Genomic DNA, 21,531 nt, shown 5'->3' with positions numbered 1-21,531 from the left:
TTTTTTTACACCAAAACACCAAAATATTTGGATTCAAAATGCGAATTAGTACTATGTGTACTGTGGTACCTTTAACTTAAAGTTCTTACCCTTGGTAATATTTTATATGGATGCTTATAAACGCACTAGGGAGCTAGATAAAGTATACAGAATTTAAAATGCGAATGATTGTTGATTGATATTATTTGACATCCGCGATAAGTTTATATTCGGCTTTTAGTTTGATCGGTTTTTATTTCAGAGAAATAAATACAAAACATGAAAAATGGCAATGCAAACGAATGGGATGTGTAGATTATGTGCGACGTCCGGGGGCCAGAATATGACAAATATATTGACAGATGAATCCGAGTACATGAATATGGCTGATATAATTCTAAAATACTTTGATATTTCGGTAAATATCAACTGGACTAACATTTTTCTGTATGAATTCTTAACGTGCTTTTATTTATGTGTATTTTTTTCCCCTTAGATTTCATCTGAAGATACTTATCCCAAGGAAGTTTGCGAATGCTGTATAGTAAAAATAAAATCATTTGATGAATATGTTGAACACTGTTTGCGCGCTCAAAACTTCTTTTTAAAGTTAAATAATAGTGAGACTGAAACTAATAAAGATGAAGACTTATTCAAAGTTGTCAAATGTGAATTGGCCGTTGATCTGGGTGCTATTACAGACGAGGTTAAGCATGAGGATGATGTCAAGGTATGTATTTGTAATTTAAATTCTATTTAACCCGTGACATCGTGCGTTCATGGGACCCACAACGAAACTCTCCCTCATCTGCCTCTCTCATCCCATTCACCACTGAGCTCTGCACTTCTCAGTACATTCCCACATTCTGAGATCACGCAGGAGGATAGACAGCTCCCTCGCATAAGTACAATTTACGATAGTCATTTGAGTTATGAGAGTCAGTTTTCGAGTATTGTCTATTTATCGAGCATTGGCTATTTATTATTAGAGGAGCTGTAAAACAAAGTATAAATTGAAGATTCAATCCCAGATCGTGCAAGATGTGTTTAATGCAAAATAAGTGTAACTTTACCTATTGTCATTATTTTTAGGTTCAAAGTTATTATTGTTTTGTGTTTACAAGTTTTAAAAGTTTGTCGTTTATTATAAGGAAACATCATTTTTAGTAATGGAGATGTCATATTTTTGTTATTGTTTATGGATATGTTTTTGTGGAAGGAATTTGGGAGGACCTCCAATCGACCTCGAACGCTCAGCAAAATACTGGAAACTAACCATTCCAATCCAGTCCCCGCTTACCAGTTCTCGCCTGCTAATAGTGGAACATATTTCAACGAGATTTTAGTATGCAGTAGCACCTCTATTTGTGTAGCTCTATGCTTGCATGCAACTTTTAGTAATATTCATTTTTTAAGTATATTTAAGTCCACTTGTAATGGTGTGAACATTATGCCTTAACTTATGCAGCGCTTAGAAGTGTTCGTATGACAATATATGAGACGATGTATGAATGTGAATGAGGTAAGGAGAGTGTGCCAAGACCGAGTTGTTTGGCGATCCGTCCTATCTGCCTACCCCTGCGGAGAAACGGAGTGATGGTTAGTTAGTTATAATTAGACACCCATTCATAGCTTAATGTTTAAGAAATGTAGCATTAATTATTGAAAACAGCTTAGAAAATAGCTTTTATAGCTTTAATTTTGCGTTTTCATAGCGTTTATAGCTAAATTGGATAACGTCAAGGAATGGGTGTCGGCAAGAGGGGAAAAACAATTAAATTAGCAAAATCACTTGAAACATGTTTATTGTATTATTGATTGAAACTCAACATGGCACATGTTTCTACAGTAGTGTGTATCATGTTCGTTCTACGATCTGTCAATACTAGATTATAGCGACTAAAAAATCTTTTTTATTATCACTAAAAACACCATTTATCGCTTTAATTCGCGAAAATATCGTAATGCTCTAGGTGTCTCTAGTTATAATATATCATATTATCAGCTGTCATTATATTATTTTTATGGTGGATTCAGTGTTAAAAGTGCAGAACCATTTATAATCCTTATTACATTTTTCTAGGTTAAAGAAGAACTCTTGGATGATATGGACGAAGACATGTCAAGTAATATCCTTGAATAATAATGTTAATAATCAAAACAATTTATTTGTTTTGTCTCTGCTTCAATGGTTTGTGTTTTCTTTAGATTCATTATTTGAGGATGGTCTGGACTACCCGATAAGCGATCTTCTCCCTAAAAAGCAGAGGAAAAAGAAATTAAAATCTTCAAAGAAAAAGAAACTGAAGCTAAAACACTCTTCCGTTTCCGACTCCGAACCTACATCTTATAAAAAGTCTGACCCTAATCTACAAAAGTATTTTTCGTAAGTATTATTGATAGTAAATATAAATTTTATATTCATAATGTTGTAAACAGTTTGCATCCCAATTGGGTGGTGGTGTTAAGGACTTTTACATGGTATGATAATGAAGTCTTTGGTTTGAAATTAATCCGCTAACCCATTTACAAAACAAGAATTAAGAATTAGAAAAACGCACTGACTAATTCACCACACAAACCAATTCAAGATTGTCTTAAAAAAAATAAAATGAATCAGGTTAGTGATGGGAATTAAATTATTATTACCTTCAAAGAGATACTCATTCCATGTGAAATATTTCGACTCAATTAGATCATAAATTAAGGAAAAAAAAATTTTTTAGAAAAATATTTCAGCAGTCCCCGTAGTGAAGCTATTATTTTGGAAAATAGTTTTATGATTTAAAATTTTTGCTTTCAGATTGTTTCAATAGATAGGTCATGTTTCCTCTAACCGTTCTCTTCCTTCTCCTATTTATTTAATGTCTGAACCACTATTTCATTCAGTAGATCTCTTGTGTGTTAAAAAATAATAAATTGTGTGGATATACATATGTAGTATGTATCCCCAAAAATCCCCATTTGATTGCAACATGTGGTATGATGGTTTTAGATTTGCGTGCTTCGTGTGCCAGAAGCTCTGCGCCAACTGGTTCAGGTTGAAGGCCCACATCGTCCAGGAACACAATCAGCAGGCCAAGGTCCAGTGCGAGTGCGGCTGCATCGTCAGATCTAAAACCGCCATATATCGACACGTCTCGGGACATAATGATCCTAGCAGCTTTGCGTAAGTGCCTGCTTTCTTCACTCTTTGGCCTCAACCTATCCGACACCACCTCCATGGTCGAGTGGTTATGATCCTCCACTACGAATCCAGAGGTCACCGGTTCAAATCCCTGCGAGTGCAAATTTTTATTATTTAATTAATTTTGCCATGAGACAAAACCGCATGAGCTTGTATACTTTTTCGCTTTCTTCTAAGACGGCATCTCTTTCTACAAAATATAGGCCAACATAGATCTCTGATTCGTCACGCGATTCACCATTCTACCTATTGGTAACTCATACTCCCGCTACCTTTTAAAGGATGCACCGTGGGAAGTATTATTTCATAATTAATTAATTAAAAAAATAATATAATACATAAATCGGCCTCTTCGAGAGTGAAAGATTTTCTAAGTATTGCCCTGGTGAAAGGCCACCATACAGAAGCGGATTTACTTGGAATGGCTTTAGCCGTGTTTGTCGACCAGATCTGAATAGCCAGATACCCCTTCCTCTTTTTCATCTCCTTCCCCTCCCCACTATCTTCAGCACAACATACCCCTATTGGGGACGCCATAGTTTCACCGGCTCTAGATAGTTGGGAGCAATTGCTCTTTTACAGTATTCACATAAGAATATATATTATATTGTTTATTTAAGAATAATGTTTCACATTATGTCATTTGAATGACAAAAGGTTACTCCCCAGATCTTTTTTTTTCGGAACGTTTCCTGTGTCATTGTCTTTTATACCATACATTATTATAACCTAAAACCAATAACAACAACTCAACCACCCCAACACGGGCATGTGCCAAGCTTGGTGGTCTAAACATTCCTAATAATTGTAATAACCATTTCACTGAATAAATAAAAAAAATAAAAATTATCGTAATAAACTATAAAAAAAATTATAAAGTTTTGTACATTTTTCTCAAACTGCGGTCAGAACCTTTGGCTTCATAGAGGTGTTGAATTATTCTGTTGTTAACTTCTATATTTGAATATAAAGCTTGGTGTTTTCTCTTTCTAACAACGTTTAGTTCATATTTCTAACTATGACTGTAATGGAGACACAAACGAATTCTATGAGATCATATGAGGTGTTCCAAAAAGCGAATAAATTGACATTACTGGTACAAATAGCTGTTTGTTCCCAAAACCGAACGAATCAGCCCGAGGAGTTATACTTACATTTTCAATGGTATAATTCACATAAATTCGGTTCAATATTTCGTTGGATTCATAACTATGGGATTTTCCAGAAAAACAATCAGCGACTGCATGTTGACACAAAACAATCTGATATAGTATTATTATCTTAATGACTGCACATTTTAGGATTGTTGTGAACAGGGACGCCCTCTGTTGTTTTCAAAAAAGAACTGTTGAAGTTTTCAAAAAGCATCCCCGATGAGATGTTTCAAAAGAAAATTTACAAAACTTAGTAAATTAAACATACTTTCCGAGAAATTTATTTTCCATTTAAGATTTTCCAACATTTAAAAAAATTTCCCAACCAACTTTCCGAGCAAAAATTTATCGATTTTAACATCATGGAAAATGTCCAAACTTCACATAATATCAAAAAGATAAAGATAGTCTTTTAAAAAAAAAACCTACTCTTTTTTCTGACCAATTTTTCCCGAAGATTTTTTTTCAGCAAAATAAAGATTTTAGAATCAAAAATTTTCATACATGTCTAACCAATAATATCGTTTTCCAAAGTCAAATATTAAAGTTGAAAAAAAAAACGTAACTTATAAACCCAACTTCTACTGTGGATTGCCCAGTATTATTTTTCCAAGGAACCGGCTATATTTGGAACCGGCATGTGCCCCTGAACAAAAAATGTATCTGTGTGTAAATGGTAATCTTGAAATTTTGGAGCTCTTGTAAACTGATTTGGTTGAAAAATGCTATATTTTAAATTGGGGGAGAAGCTCAAATCTTATGTCAAAATACACAATTTCTCGAGTTATGACTGGCAGTAAATTTCTTAGATGGGAGTTTGTTACATAGTAAAAATTTGTTCTCTTTTGTCCAGCGAATTTCAAATGAACAAAGTTATACGACATACATATTATATTTCGTAGGCATCAGAGGCGGCTCTAGGGATCCAGGCGTGGTAGGTCATTTGAAAAAAATGTGTGACTAATCTTTATGTGATATTGTGAAAATGCCCATACATCTATATCTACATCAATTTAGGCCTAGCGCGCACCACGATTGTATTTTTTGCGACACTATTTTAAAATCGTGCTATAATAAATCGCAAAAATAACACTGCGCGCATCGCGATGAAAAATTGCGATGAATTGTTCATTCTCAACATGGATTTCGTACAAATTGCTTGTATTGTTTTGCTTCTTCGGAAGAGGAGGAATAAAAGAACACATAAATACTGGACTCATCCTTTTACAGCAGAAAGATATGCTAAAGGTTTCTTTTATCTGAAATACAATGATCTTCGACAATATCCAAAAAAATTCTTATTTTATTATAGAATGACGATTCAGACATTTGACAAACTATTAAGAATTGTTGGACCTCAAATTGCATACAATAATACTAGATGGCGGAATGCAATCTCAGCTGAAGAAAGGTTGTCTGGTAGCGATTTTAAATCGCAGTGCGCGCGTGTCCATATAACTTCAAATGCTATAATTTTATTTTGCGACAATCGCGTCGCGCGCTGTCGCGGAAAAATGTGACAAATCACAATTTTAAAATAGCAACTATTTATTTGTCGTATATGCGCGCACATACTTACTAACTCATACATTGCATTTCTGCGACAAAATTATCGTGGTACAGAAAATCGTGGTGCGCGCAAGGCCTTAGTCCACGACTTTTAATACACATTATGTTAATATAGTATATTGGAAATAACTACACAATCCATGTACTTACGCCAAATTATTTTAAAGATATTACATTTTAATGTAGTTGTGCACAACATTAAAGTAAATAAAATGAAGAGGTTGAAACGCCCGTCCGCAGTATCCAAAGATACTGGGTGTGAAGCAATTGAAAAACAACCAATGTTCCACAAACGACAAGCGTGTAAAATGAAAAACCTACATATGTTTATGTCACCATCTCTTTAAAACTTATAATATTCATCGTGTCTCCCTCACGGCCATGACCTAAGTGTCTCTAAGCTTTCTTCAGTACCTAATTTTTACTTTGATGAAAGAAATGGTGCCACCTCGTTTATTCTGTGGCGCGCATACGGACAGAAAATGCCAACTTGGGGACCTTCTTTAAATTGACTCAGCGTATCGTGTGGACTTGTGAATGAAAGCTTCTATTAGAGACAACAGATGTCACTGCTCGTCACTCGCCGCCGCTCGCAGCCCTGCTGTTTCGCTGTACATTTCAAATAAATTAAGAATAAGACCAGTTGTTTTGATGAACATAATTTATTATTATTGTTGTCTTATAATTTTGAGAGGTCAAACACCAATTGACCTAAGGGAAGAACCGCCACTGGTAGGCATTCACATTGGTTTTTATTTGGATGGAAAAATGAATAGGTACCTAAATTTTTGCACACATTCTAATAATTGCTGTTGCACATACAATGGGGGCAAAACTCTACTATCAGGAACTAAATTAGGCGAAGCCCATCAAAAAGCCACCTGCCGAGCAGCAAAAAACTCATGGTAGTGGGTTTTTATCTTCTATTAATAATTAACTATTGCTGTTTCAGAGTGTCAAAATTTTACCTGTTAAAGCTATTCTATGGCAAAAAATCATAATTCAGGATATATTTACCCAGCAGCATAAAGAAAAATTAGAACATAAATACAGTACTAGATTCACGCGCAATGACGGGTTAATAGTTCCGAAATTTAATAATAAATACGGACAGAGAACGTTTGAATACAACATACCGAAGATATTTAATTTATTACCTGACACTATAAAGCAATGTAAATCTATGAATAAGGTTAAATATATGGTGAAAAATTGGCTATCGGAAAAAAAATATTTACTTTAATATGTATGAAAAGTTGTATGAAAAAATTGTTGATTCTGTAGATATAAGATGTAAATTATAACTTATAAAAATGTATATGTAACTAAACTTTAAGCACCTGTTGACAAGCCAATTCAATTGGCTTAGCAGGACTTGTTTGTTGATATGTATTAACTATTTATTCAATAAAAAAATTTAAAAAAAAAAAAATAAAAAAAATAAAAAACACTATTAAGAGGGCACTAATTTATAATGAAATACCGGTAAAACCCAATAACAATGTATCTTGAACATAATAATTGTGATTACTATTTAATTTATTTGTAACTACTACTTTATTTTTAGATTATCAACAAGCATTCAAAACAAGTGGTAGAAAAACAATTGGCGATAAATAAATTAGAATGATATAATTGACAGAGATAGAAATAAATTAAGCCAAACTATTTCCAAGCTTGGATAACCATAATATTATTGAATTTATTCTAGACATACAAACATAGATGTCTTTATGTTATAAATATACACTCCCAGAATGAGTTTATTTTTTCTCAAGGGTAAATGGTATGTTGTAAAAATATTGTGTAATAACTTACATAATACATAACTTAACCAACTAAAATATTTGGTCTTATTTATTTTATTCTTTTATACACCCATAGGTGTATTGGGTTCATGAAATGGTTACAGTTTTTATACAATGGTTGCATTAATTATATGTTTAACAATTTGATTAAGAAAAATATAATCTAAAATTCACATGTAATATTTTGACATGACAAATTGCTTAGATGTGTTTTAAACACTAAATTAGTGCATTTACTCGGTACACGCTCTTTTCTTCATTCGGATTTTTACATCCCTTAACTCGAACTTAAAAAAGTAAATAGTCAATAAAATAGCTCATTTTGTTATAATCTACATAAGTAAGTGGGGTGAGTTTTAGCCGGCCGCCTAGCAGCTCAATATGCCGCTGCAAAAGAAATGCAGCCGCCCAATCTTGGCGGTGGGTTTGCCAATGGGTTATTGCATTCACCCGGATGCAATCCTGGATTAGATTTGCAGGTTTTACGAAAAAGGTTTCTTATTATTTTTTCACTCATGAATATATTAGTTTCTTCTACGATTTTTTTAACCAAATCATTGCTGAAAAATAATTTTTAAAAATCGATAGTTTCCCCACGGTCTTCAGTTAAATTAGGTCCAGGTGTTTTTTCTCCCATAGCAAATTGATATCTCTCGGGAATCCTATCACTTTCGAAAACTCTTTTCCATCCTCCAGGATTTGAATAATGACTAAGAACGGAGGACTGTAGATTGTAGCATCTCCACTGTCACTGGAGTATACAGGGTGTATCGGCACGTACCCGACAAACTTTAACCAGCCATTCCTCAGCATATTTGGAGTAAAAAATCTTATGTGCACTTTGCTGTCCGGTAACGTTTTTTTTTAATAAAAAATTTATTATTCAATTTTTCACCACATGTCACTACTGTTTTATCCTTTGTCAAAGTTTGAAAACCCATCTGGTAAATATTTTATTCGAATTCCGTTGAATAATGCACGTGTGTACCTATATTGGCGCACTTTTAGCATCACAACGAAATGGCACGGCACCATTCGTCTCATTTTTAACTATTATTATTAAGTGTGTGCGAAAGAGCGAAGACGCTTTTTGACATACTTGCTTATAACAGCTGTTGAACACGAAACGCAAAGCCAATGACAGTGATGTAGTGTGGAAATTTTAAAGTTTTTTTGTTTTTAATTGAAAAAAAATGCTACCGGACAGCAAAGTGCCCATAACATTTTTTACTCCAAATGTGCTAAGGAATAGCTGGTTAAAGTTTGTCGGGTTAGTGCCGATACACCCTGTATAATCTTCAGATTTCAATTTCTTCTTACTTCAAAATCAGATTGATCACTATCATGTAATTGAAAATTATCATCACTCTCGCTGTCTTCACGTTTGTATATTCTGGATAATCGTGGCATGATTTTTTTTTTCAAAAACTAAAAAAAATAATAAAATAGACAAAACAAACTTATGTAGCACTGCCATTTATGATAACAATGTGATAATATAACATGCCACAAATTTTAGAATTAACGCCGAAAATAATATTTGTCTCGAGATCTATAGAAGACGGTCACTGTATACTTGTGTATTGATCGCACATTATCAAATAAGTTTTGAAATATGTTAAGTTATTGTATTGAATATTAAAAAAAAAATATATATAAAAAAACCCTCGAGCAGGTGGATAAACATACCGTGTCGAATGCTATGTACATACTAGTTAATAACTCTCATATGAGTGAGCAATAGACCAAATATAAGATTTAAATAATATTGGAAAAAATGCAGAGCCGGCTCCAGGGGACCAGAAGTGGAAGGTCAATCGAAAAAAAAATGAACATGAAATGTTAACACGTTGCTTACGGTGTGCACATATTTGTGCGTTTCAGAAACCTTACATTGCAACGGGGCGCACATTTTTGTGCATTTCTACGACCTTCAACTTCACATACAAAAAACACGTCTTAACTTGTAATTTCTTCTGTTATTTTGGCTTTGCTGTGTATCGGTTAGGTGTCGCTAAAATAAACACAGCATTATGGATTCTTTTCTGGTTCAAAACATTGCTAAAAGTCATCATTAATTTCAATGAAATATTGGATATTAATTTTAAACAAAGACAATAGGTGGTATTTTTTCTTCCTCATCAAAAAATGAAATAAAATATGTAGATCATTGACCTTTACTTTAGTCGTTAGCTGATACTTATGACGAAATAAACTCAAGTGGGGAAGCCTTTATATCAATTTTTATTCGCAGCTGTTGTGATTTCAGCGCTTGTTAAACTGTGTTGTTATTATGGAATATTAATTTTAAACATTATAAAACGCGTATATGACTTTTTATTATTATTGTGATTTGTGGACTTATGTGATTTTATTTTGAGACGTTAGACATTTACAATTACATTTGTATTTTTTCGAGTTCATTCGAGAGCATCATTGTGGAATAACTAAATGTGTATTTAATTTTTTTTTTACTTTTGTGATTTGATTTTACGCCTTTTGGGATTATGATTTTTTTTTATAAACCTAAAATGGACGATAGAGAGGATACTTTCGTCGAAGAACATTTTGAAGGCTATCTTTCAGACGTACCCAATGACGCTGAAGAAGAAATCAATGACCTTCACGAAGTTTACAGTGAGGCTGAAGAAAACGAAGAAGATGATGAACCAATTTTACGTAGAAGTTCAAGACCGCGTGTCATGCGCATATCATCCTCTGAAGAATCTTCAGAAGACGTCCCTGATATAACCCTGGATTGGTCAGAATTTGATCCTCCTAGGAATTTGCCTGATTTCGAAGGTGTACCCGGTCTAAAAGTTTTCCCCGAAAATCGATCAAGTGTAGGGGATGTTACATCGCTATTTATAGGAGATGATTTGTTCGACAAAATAACCAACGAAACAAACATATACCATGAAAGAAATCATCACAACTATGCGACATCAGCTCACGCCCTAAAATGGAAAGATGTAACGATTCAAGAATTAAAAAAATGGTTTGGCTTAGTTCTTATAATGGCGCTAGTCCGGAAAAATACCATGGGCGATTATTGGTCCACAAATCCTCGGATAGAGACCCCATATTTCCGAAAGACAATGAGCCGCGATAGATTTCGACAAATTTTACGAAATCTCCATTTTTCTAATAATGACGAAATTCCGACCGCTAGCACAAACCGTCTGATCAAAATTCAAACTGTAATCGACTACTTCACGAAGAAATTCCAGGAAGTGTATACGCCAAATTAAAATCTATCTCTAGACGAAGGGATGATTCCGTGGAGAGGTCGTCTGAAATGTCGCGTGTACAATCCCATGAAAATTGTAAAATATGGAATCCTGAATAGGATGATTTGTGAATCAAAGAGTGGATATATCTGTAATTTTAAATTATATTCAGGTATAAGTGCTACGTTAGATTCCACAATAATCCAATTGCTGTCACCGTACCTAAATAAATGGTATAATATCTATGCGGATAATTATTACAATAGTGTGCGTTTAGCCAACCATCTAATGGAGTTAAAAACTAGAATCTGCGGCACAATTAGAAAAAATCGTGGCATACCGCCAACACTAAAAAATATACGCCTTAAAGTCCAAGAAACCACATATCTACGAAAAGGGGATGTACTTCTTCAAATGTGGAAAACCAACAAGAAGAGAGATGTAAGGATGATCTCTACGATACACCAGGCGGATATAGTGGATACGGGAAAAATTGATAGAACAACAGGGTTGCCCATCAAAAAACCAAAATGCATTGTAGATTACAATAATTTGATGAATGGTGTTGATCTTGCAGACCAATATTTATCGTATAATCCAATATACAGAAAATCTTTAAAGTGGACCAAAAAAGCCTTCTTATACCTTATTCATTGTGGAATTTTCAATGCTTTCCAAATTTAAAAAAAACTTAACGTACCTAATAAACTTTGCTTCCGCGACTTTTTGTTACAAGTTGCAGAGACCTGGCTTGAAGATAGTTCTTCCGCAGCAGCCACACCGTCCACATCATTCACGCAAGATTTGCAAATAAGTACACCTACTTGTGTCACGGCGAGAACTTCTTTTTTTGATCCACATGATAGACTGTCTGGCATTTTGAAAATACAAATTGGTAAAAATAACGAGTGAGAAAACTAAAAACTTAGTAAGACGCAATTGTCGAGTTTGTGCGAAGCTCAAAATATGGAAGCCAAGTGCGTTCATGTGTAAACAATGCAAAATTCCGCTTCATGTTGGTAAATGTTTCCAAACATACCACACCAAGAAAAAATATGTTTAAATTTAATTAGTTTTAGAACGTGTTCTATTTTTTCCTATCATATTTTATCCTATCATATTTTATCCTATTATATTTTTTTCCTATTATATTATTGTAATAAGTAAACTTATAATATTTTTTATTACTAATTTTTGTTTTATTGATATAAGCTCCACAGTTTGAAGTTTGCTGACATACATCCGGTAGTGGGATTGCGATCAAATTTCGCCCGCCGCAAGTGGCAGTTTTTTAACAAACATCTCCGTAGCTAGTGTGTTAATACATATTGCTATGCGTAATGAATATTATAAAAACGCCAATAAATGTAATTAATTTGCCGGTACCCACCTATTCTGAAACCGGCAGTACTTATTGTTTAATTATTCATTTACACATATAACTAATTCATGTTTTTTTTGTTCTTTTCCTATCAAAGGTTTTAATTTTAATTTGTATTAACTCCAAACTTAGTCAATTGTTTATCAGTAGACTTAAAAAAAAACAACAATTAAAGCAAAAGTACTTACACATTCATTTTATTGCACCTGCAAATGCACTGCTAAAAATGAAAACTTTTGTTTTTAACCTCTTTATTTTTCTCTCTTGTAAATAAACTAATATATATATTTTTTAATGATAAACTGATGTTTATAAGACAAGGTTTTATGCAAAGTATAAACGATAACAAATAATTATAAGCAATAATTAGTTGCCTGAAATATCAATACAATTTGAATATATCTCCCGAGTAAAAATAAATGCCGTTTACAGGTGAAAAAAAATATAATAAGCAGTAATTGTTGATTGAGGTACTAGTACATATTGAACTATTTGGCGTGTTGGAAATAAGCCGACATAGCTCAGTGGTTTCAGAGCACCTGACCGGACATCAGAAGGTACGGGTTCAATTCCTGTTGGCGGCATTTATTTTTACTCGGGAGATATTTTCAATTTGTATTGATATTTCAGGTGACTAATTATTGCTTATAATTATTTGATAAATTAATTGTCACTTTATTTAAATACGTTTGTCATGTTTCAATGAATTGTTTGCGATTTCTTTCGATATGATATCCATATATTAAATTATTTCATGCAAATTACGTCAACAATGGATAAATATAATTTTAAGTTCAAGAAGGTTATGGTTTATAACACAAAAAACTTACGACTGACATTTTTAATAATTCTCTCTAATACCTTAATAATCTTAGGTCGTAGATATCTCTATCTCACCGTGTTCATGTACGCAAATCCCTTGAAAATAAATTTTTTATGATACTAAGCATACGTCAGACATGATAGTGTTTACTTCCTTTGTCTGTATAGCAAAGAGAAAGAAAGGAGATAGCTTTGGGAAAAAACTTGAAGTGACCCTTGCTAGGTACATACAGCAGCTTCTCATTTAGACGCTAGATGGCAATGGAACTCGCTATTACTGTACGAATATTCAAAATAAATTAATAATCAGGTAGTTTGTCAAATCTTTTTTTATATTTTCTAATACTATTGCAGCATAATTTGGCAGGTCCTTGACCAAAAGACCTTCGTAGACGAGCCGCCACTGAAAAAATGTATTTTAGAATAAAGTTAACGTTAATATTGGGTAATTTGCATTAAGGGTAAACGTAACGTAGGTCATAATCTGCTCATTCATAGATGGCGATAATTTCATGAAGTAGTTCAAAAAAGTTAACAGACACGTTTTATTAAAGTTCTGTTATTATAACATCATGGGTCAGTTGTTTGACAGAACTGAAATGAAAACTTGAAACCTCCACAAAACTTGAATTTTATGTTTGAAATTTGATGAATTGTCTGTAAAAGTATTACACTTCCGATTTAAAAATTTTGCTTTTTACAAAAAATATTTCGGAAAATTAAATAAATGTGATATGAAATAAAATTACAAGAGGAAACTAAACAACCTACCTCAATTGTTCCATTCATCCACTGAATTAGATAATCCATAGAAGTGTGATTTGAAAGAAAACTGATATTGTCAGTTTACATAAGACCTTTTAGACCCTAGGCCGGTGCCATAATTGATAATCTGTTCAAAAATGAATTTTAACTTTGAAAATGTTTTGATAAATTTGACCAAAATTTAAAAATTTAGCTTTCTTGCGGCACATGAATACGCTCACAACACACTTCTATCCGTCAATCTTTTCAATGTATTCGTTCTATATAAGTTTGAACACGGCATATTTTTGATAATGATTGAAGAATTTATTTTGTGTTTTAAGTTGTGACAAATGTTCGCGCATAATGAAGACACAAGATGACCTGGACAAGCACAAGATGAGGCACATCCCCAAACCTGACCGCGTGTACAGCTGCTCAGGCTGCTCCAAGGTGTTCAACTCCAAGGAGAACCTGAGGTCACACGAACGTGTCCACATTCCACTGTTCCAGAGGTACATCTATCCCTGCAGCGTCTGTGGCAATAAGTGAGAATTTTACTGATTTTTATAACATATTGTTTCGCTACTTCCAGGAAACCAGTAACTAATCTAATCTAGTTTAGGAGTTAAAACTTAGAAGTTACCGTGGGTAAATGAAACGGGGTCTCCTGCAACCGTTTTCGCAAACAATATGTCAAACATTACCACAAAAATAAGCACAAACATTTTTGCTTTCGTCCACCTCTCCTCGTCTCCTCTCATTGTTGAAACATTAGGGCGCGGTGGGCATAGCGATAGACCTTTTGTAATTTTTTTGTAGATGTCTGATGAGGAACATGTGTATTTTTAGTTTTCACTGTCAACTGTCAAGTTGAGGTCTGACCCAAACATTGTGTTTTCAAACAAAACTGTGGACGGGAACACCCCGTAAGAGGGAGAGGGGGTCGCATAATTTTCAAATATCGCCTGGCTAGCAGATCACAGCGCATATCGTCGCAACGCCAACTCTTATAACACATCATCTTTTTAGGTGTGACAGGTCTGTATAGGATTGTATGGCGATCAATATGGAGTTATATAAAATAAAACGCTTTGAACTTATAGCATAATCTGTCACCCCCTTTAAGGTTTTTTTCCAGTACAAAAATATTTGTTTTTGACTTTAAAAGTATTTTTGACGTTAAATGTATTTTTAAATTACAAAATTTTTTAACTTAACGTGACTCAGTATGTCCTGCCAGTTTATAGAGCGTAAATAAATTCATAATACTGCATTATTCAGCCAAATTCCCAACTCAACATTTTTTGCCAGTATGCCCACGAAAAGTCCACTTTCAAAAGTGTTCTGTTTTGTCACTGTTCAGTTTTTCAGTTCAGTCCGGTTAAGGCTAAGGACTCACGGAGCGATTTTTACCCGCGCCCGCCGCGGTTGCGGGCCCGCAGCCTCTAGAGTGCAGATATGTATGTAAAAAATTAAAGCACATTTCACGACGCGTTTTACGCCCGCGGCGTGTGCGATTGTTTGCGGGGTCCGCTGCACCCGCGGTTATCTTGTACCGCCGGGCGCGGTCCCGCAGCCGCGGCGGGTTGCTCCCGCGCGCTCTGCGATCGGTTGGCGGGCGAGTTGTGGAACTCAAGTCTTGCAACCGCCCGTCTTGCGATAATCAACCGCCAAGATTGCGGGCGATAACCGCGACCGCGGCGGCTGCGTCACCGCAAAAAAGAGCGGTCTCATGAGTTTTGAAAATAAAACTCCATTCCGCCACCGCAGCGGGCGCGGGTAAAAATCGCTCCGTGAGTCCTTAGCCTAACCTTGATAAACCAGTTCATGTATTTCCTAAAATATCTAGTGACATTGTAGGTTCGCTGAGTAATTTATATTTAACTAAATCCTCACACAAATATATTTGTGTTTAGGTTCACAACCAAATCAGCGGTAGTGGGGCACACGCGGGCCGTACATGAGAAGATAAAGCGCTATATCTGCGACGTGTGTGGGTACGCCTGTAGCACGGGGGGCGAGCTCATCCAGCACCGCGCCATCCACAGCGAGGAGAAGCTCTTCCAGTGCAGCCGCTGCCCAAAGAAGTAAGCCGGCATTCTTCTACATTTAAAAATGATTACCTATTGTGCTACTGTATTTATGCCATGTTGACACCAACAGAGAAAGAGAAGCTGTCACTCGGCTGAGGGAGTAGAACGTCACTCTTTTCACTGTCCCGCCCGTTTACTTTACTCGTGTCAACCTGGCACAATCACAGATGAACTGGTACCATGTGGAGTGTGTGTCATTATTTTGTAAAATCCCTTTGTTACAAATTTTCAAATGCCCCTGACCTTGTTAAAATGCAATTTCTTAAATGGTTGTCTATTTATATATTATACTACCTACCAGGCAAGAATGGTACTGTATATTATCTTCATACTTGGTTAGTAATAACATAGATCATCGTAGAAATGTATTATGTATGTATTTGTACAGCGTCAATGGACGGATAAGGTTAGTAGAAAAAGTTAGACATAATCATACTGCGTATACCGGCCGTAATACCGCAGTATTAGTGGTTGACAGATTTTTAAACTGCCAACCCCCAGGATTAGGGACGTATTACTATGGTATTAAGATGGAGATTGTGGACTTTGTTAAAAATCTTGTTGATTTGACAAATATCGATTGGTTTCCCAATGAAAATGTAAAAAAGCATTAATACCCATTGGCAACACTATCAGAGGAATATTTTAAATCAATTTACCAAAGCAAATATGGAATGCAAAATCAAATTGTCCAAATTTCGAAGCAATTCAAAGCAGGCTGGGTCAATGACATTGAAAATGTCATCTGAAAAAAACGTGATGTTAGCAACTAAACTCGAAATGCAGAAATGACTGTGTTTTTGAGGATTGGAACAAAGTGGTGCCAGCCTAAAAAAATCTTGCATGAATATTATTATGAGTAAATATTTTAACCCAAGCAGTATACGGCCCTTCTCACCGTATAGCTATTGCAACGCTACAGCGGCGAATTAGGGATCGTTTATAAGTAAGACTGTAAGAGTTTAATAGATTAATTAGATTAATTAGATTTGATACTAAAGTCTTTACGATTTATGTTTCTATTATTTTTAATGTAAAAATAAATAATGTTAACACCATTAATTTTGATAACTGATTATACATTTTGCTCTAAACAAATAAATTTATAAGCAACATGGAACCTATTTTGAATGTTTAAAGATTCAAGACTGGTTCAAATCTGAAGGCACACCTGGACACCCACGACTCCACGTCCTACCCGTGTGGGACATGTGACAAGGTCCTCAACAGCAGAAGAACCTACCGGAAACATTTGTTGGTCCATGATGATCTCTGTCGACATATTTGTCCATTCTGCAATAAGGCTTTCAAGAGAAGACAGACACTCAAGGTTAGATTTTGTTATTTATCCTGTTAAATACATAGATAATATTAGATTATGGTGCTGTACACACCTGTAAGTTCGGGTGCTATACCAACAGTCCATTTTTTAGTTAAGTTAACAGTGCAAACATTCGTATAGTCCAGTTTGTAAATTGTGCCTTCACTTTTGGGACGATGGGACCAAATAAGTATCAGAGAAACCTTTGTGTTTTTAACTTTCCTGACTTTTGGTGAGGATTTTGAATGATATGAATTTGCTGTGCCTGAAGCTCCTGGGCTTTAGTTGCCAAACTATTCTGCTTTGTTTATTTCTCATTTAGGTAATAATTCCCCAAATGCTTGGAATGCACGTCCAAAGTGAAAAGGTGCCTATGTTCTCTGTGGGGAAATACGCATTGAGGCACAGGAAATATATATTAGGCAGGTGTGTACTGTACGTGTAACTAGTTGTAAGAAACGGTGCAAAATAATAAACATAACTCTGATTCAGGAACAACTTTTTCTTTAACTTTTTTTGAAGGTTATACCCATCAGTGTACATTGAAGAAGAAGATAATACTAATAAATCTAATAGATATAAAATAAAATATAATACTAATAAATATAAAATCCCAAAACTTAATACAAAGCACACACAAAATACCTATCTCTATCTAGGTATAACATATTTTAACATCCTTCCATTATATCTAAAAAATATTGAAGATATTCAGGAATTTAAAATAAAATTAAAAAATTACCTAAAACTACTATAAAAGTCCATATCTTACTCTTATTATTATTTCCTTCAAATCTTGAAACTGTATTATTGATAAATCTTGCCTATTTCTTACTTATCCCTTTGGTTTTGCAAATATATTATTTACTTACTTACATGATTCCATATAATTGAGCTAGGATTCACTCACCAAACACAAGAGCCTTGTCTCTTTATGGTGAGGAAAAGCTATTATTATTTACCTTGATAACAATGTATAATATGTATAATTGTATATTTATTGTAAAAAACATACAAATATAAATAAAAAATAAATAAAAAAATCTTCTTCTTCAATGATAACTCAGATTAATTAACAAATTATTATTCATTCGAGGGTCGTTTGAAAAGTTTACAGCCTCTTTAAGAAAAGCACAAAACAAAAATTATTTTTCGACATAGTCCTTCTGCAACTTGATACATTTGGTCCAACGTTCTTCCCATCCTTTTAAACCGTCAAAAAAAATGGATTGTCTAAATCTCAAAAATACTGGTTTCCTGCAGAGAGATCGGACCTTTGCCTTCTTCGGAGTTGTTTCCCCCACCGCAATCCACTGCATTGACTGTTGTTTAGTCTTAGGCGTATGGTGGTGTACTCAGGTTTCATCGACGGTTATCATTCGCCGCAAAAATTCTGCTGGATTTTTTTGATACAGACTAAGACACTTGCGCGTCATGTCTGTCCGTATGCGCTTTTGGTAGAGAACGGCTAACTTTCTCATATCCAAATCTTGTGCACCTGTTCAGATGATATCCCACAAGCCTCAGCAATATCCTTGACAGTCATTCGACGATCTTCCATCACAGTTTGATGCATTGAATCGAATGAGTTGTAAAGGTTTACGATAGCCCGGAACGTTCCTCGTCTAAAATGCTCGTACGACCATGTTTGTACTCGCCCACCCAATGTTTGACCGGAAATGAAGGAATTTTATCACTGCGCGATACTCAATTTTCTCCATTGTTGACAGACAATGTCAGCTGACAACTTTGGAAGAGTGCTATAGACAAAGTAATGATCAGAATGACTTGAAATTTTTACAGTTTTTGTATGTCAAGGTCATCTATCGGACGGCGATAATAATGTTTTGTACAGTTACTTTATGTCGATGAGGCCGGAAACTTTTCAAATTACCCTCGTATATAATTTTAACATAATTGTAATTCTCTTTGAAATATGAGTTTCCAACTGCACACAGTGTATAATAAGGGCATTGCATCCTTCAGGTCCACCTGACTTGCCACACTGGGGACACTCCGATCCAGTGTCCCTGGTGTCCACAGAGGTTCGCCTACAGTTCTGCGTGTCGCTCTCACAAGCAGCGCTGCCACCCCGAAGAACTCGCCATGATGGTTCCTCACAACTTGGGCGGGTATGCTAGCAACTCGCAGGACATGGATCTGGTACACTGCTCTGGCATAAATAACGTTGAAAATGTCAATAGCATCAAGCACGAACATAATAACCACGTGCAAAACTCTGTCGTCAGTCAAATACCTATAAGCATGACGCAATATGACCAGAACCTTGCGGAAAGAAGTGAATCTAAAGACGGTTTGAAAATCAATATGGAACAGAATCGTCACTCTGACGACGCTCCGATTCAGTGTCCCTGGTGCCCACAGAGCTTTACCTACAGTTCTGCATGTCTTTCTCACAAGCAGCGCTGCCACCCCGAAGAATTGGACATGATGGCTCCCAACAACTCTGGGAGGTATGCTGCAAACCAACAGGGTGTAGAACTGGAAAATCACAATAACATAGATAGCATCAAGCACGAACACAATCACGTGCAGAACTCCGTCATCAACCACATACAAACAATGCCGCCGAACATGACGCAGTATAATGCAAACATTGCGGAGGGGAATGAATCTAAAGATAGTTTAAAAATTAATATGGAACAAAACAGCCTCTAGTGTTCAAAATATGTATTTAAATCTAATTTTATCAAATTTTATGCAATGGTTATTAAATTGTTAATTCTTTTAACATGATAGTTATCTTGAGTTGGAAAAAATGCAAAGAAGTTATTCTTCTGATCTGTGAAAGTATGAATGTAGATTTATCAAAGCTTTTTTAAACTTTGTATTTGAAACAATGATTTTATCTCTAAAATACACATTTATTTTTATTGTATTTATATTATCAAATTTAGAAGTTACATATTATTTGGGTGGCCGTATATTAAATTTCTCTAATCATTATTAATACCTCAAATATTTTTTTATTGTTTATGAATTTATTGCGTAAGTTAAAAAAAAACTAATAAAATAAATATATAACTTCACTGGATCACGCAGATGCAAATTTTTATATGTAAATGAGTTTGAAATTTAATTCCGTACTTGAACATTTCCTTTGTTTACGCAATTACGTATTTTATTATGATAGAAATTTCAACTAGCTTGTTGGCAGGAGCATCTACAGAAATAATACAAAAGCTGAAAAAAAAAATTATTATGATAATAAAGCATTACTTTTTGAGATTATTTCAGCATTTTTTTATTATTTTATACTAGCAAATCTTTAGGGAGAATGTTATTGTTAAATACATGTATGAATATTCAAACTATAGATCTAAATTATTTTTATTTTTAGTAGCAATAAGGATGAAATTTTATTACAGATTGATGAAGGAGTCAGAAATGTATAAATATTATATGCACATACAGTGGATGGCCAAATTATTAGTTAAACTAGATTTTTTTATTATTTAAGAATTAACCGCTTTGAATGCAAACATAAATTTGTTGCTAATTATATTAATAAACTTGATAGAAATATACCTATAGTATGTCAGAAAACCAGAAAATAAGAAGGAAAGTGACTCTACACTCAAAATGAACGAAAAATTTGTGACATTTGCCTGGAAAACAGGAAAAAATGTACAATGAAGTTACGCTATTTAGGAGTGCAAAGGACGAAGATTATAAATATTTATTTATTTAAACGCCCATTGGGCTTTTACATACATTGTTATTAGTGTTATTACATTAACTATGTGACATTGAAAAGTTTACGTACATATATAAATAAAATAGTTATTATATCTGTAGTACATAAATGTTTTACAAATAATACAGAATACCATTATGGAGAACAGTTTTTTTTTTCTTTTTTTACTTACTTAGAAAAATAAATGGATTGAAATTAATCAGCATTTATAGGGACTTAAAATCATATTCGAATTGTTATTTAAATTACAATATTAATTTGTAAAGTTAAAACATATATATTAAAGTTAAAAAGTCATAAAAGAAGTCATAAAAGAAAAGAGTGAAAAAACAGAAGCTAAAAAATGGGTTTTTTACTATGGAGTGGAGAAGTCATACATTTCAGCAAAGTGTTTATGTAGATTTCGTTTGAGCACTGCTACGGAATCTCTAAATATATCAACAACATTACCAAATTTATTACCAAAATTTTGTATTCGATTTAACGATATGTGCGCATGATAATTAGATTTGAAATTGTTAC

General features: G+C 34.2%; 1 protein-coding gene across 1 annotated transcript; it reads left to right on the top strand.

Moving 5' to 3' along the window:
• Positions 1–164: 164 nt before the first annotated feature.
• LOC149425271 (uncharacterized) lies at positions 165–21,046 on the top strand. The gene is made up of 9 exons (XM_089651053.1): positions 165–397; positions 476–709; positions 2,063–2,105; positions 2,188–2,365; positions 2,975–3,148; positions 14,219–14,422; positions 15,794–15,964; positions 17,111–17,300; positions 19,278–21,046. The coding sequence occupies exons 1-9, from the start codon at positions 266–268 to the stop codon at positions 19,968–19,970; spliced, it is 2,019 nt and encodes a 672-aa protein (XP_089507179.1). The 5' UTR covers positions 165–265; the 3' UTR covers positions 19,971–21,046.
• The last annotated feature ends 485 nt before the right edge of the window (positions 21,047–21,531 follow it).

This window comes from Hesperophylax consimilis, chromosome 3, assembly GCF_061612785.1.
Source record: "Hesperophylax consimilis isolate HC1 chromosome 3, BYU_Hcon_1.0, whole genome shotgun sequence".
Lineage (NCBI taxonomy): Eukaryota > Metazoa > Arthropoda > Insecta > Trichoptera > Limnephilidae > Hesperophylax > Hesperophylax consimilis.
This window is presented reverse-complemented; position numbering and strand designations above follow the sequence as displayed.

Coding starts and splice junctions, on each gene's coding strand:
- LOC149425271 (XM_089651053.1), top strand. CDS start 266: ATGGCAATGCAAACGAATGGGATGTGTAGATTATGTGCGACGTCCGGG. Junction 2,366..2,974: donor AATCTACAAAAGTATTTTTC/GTAAGTATTATT, acceptor TGATGGTTTTAG/ATTTGCGTGCTTCGTGTGCC. Junction 14,423..15,793: donor TGCAGCGTCTGTGGCAATAA/GTGAGAATTTTA, acceptor ATTTGTGTTTAG/GTTCACAACCAAATCAGCGG.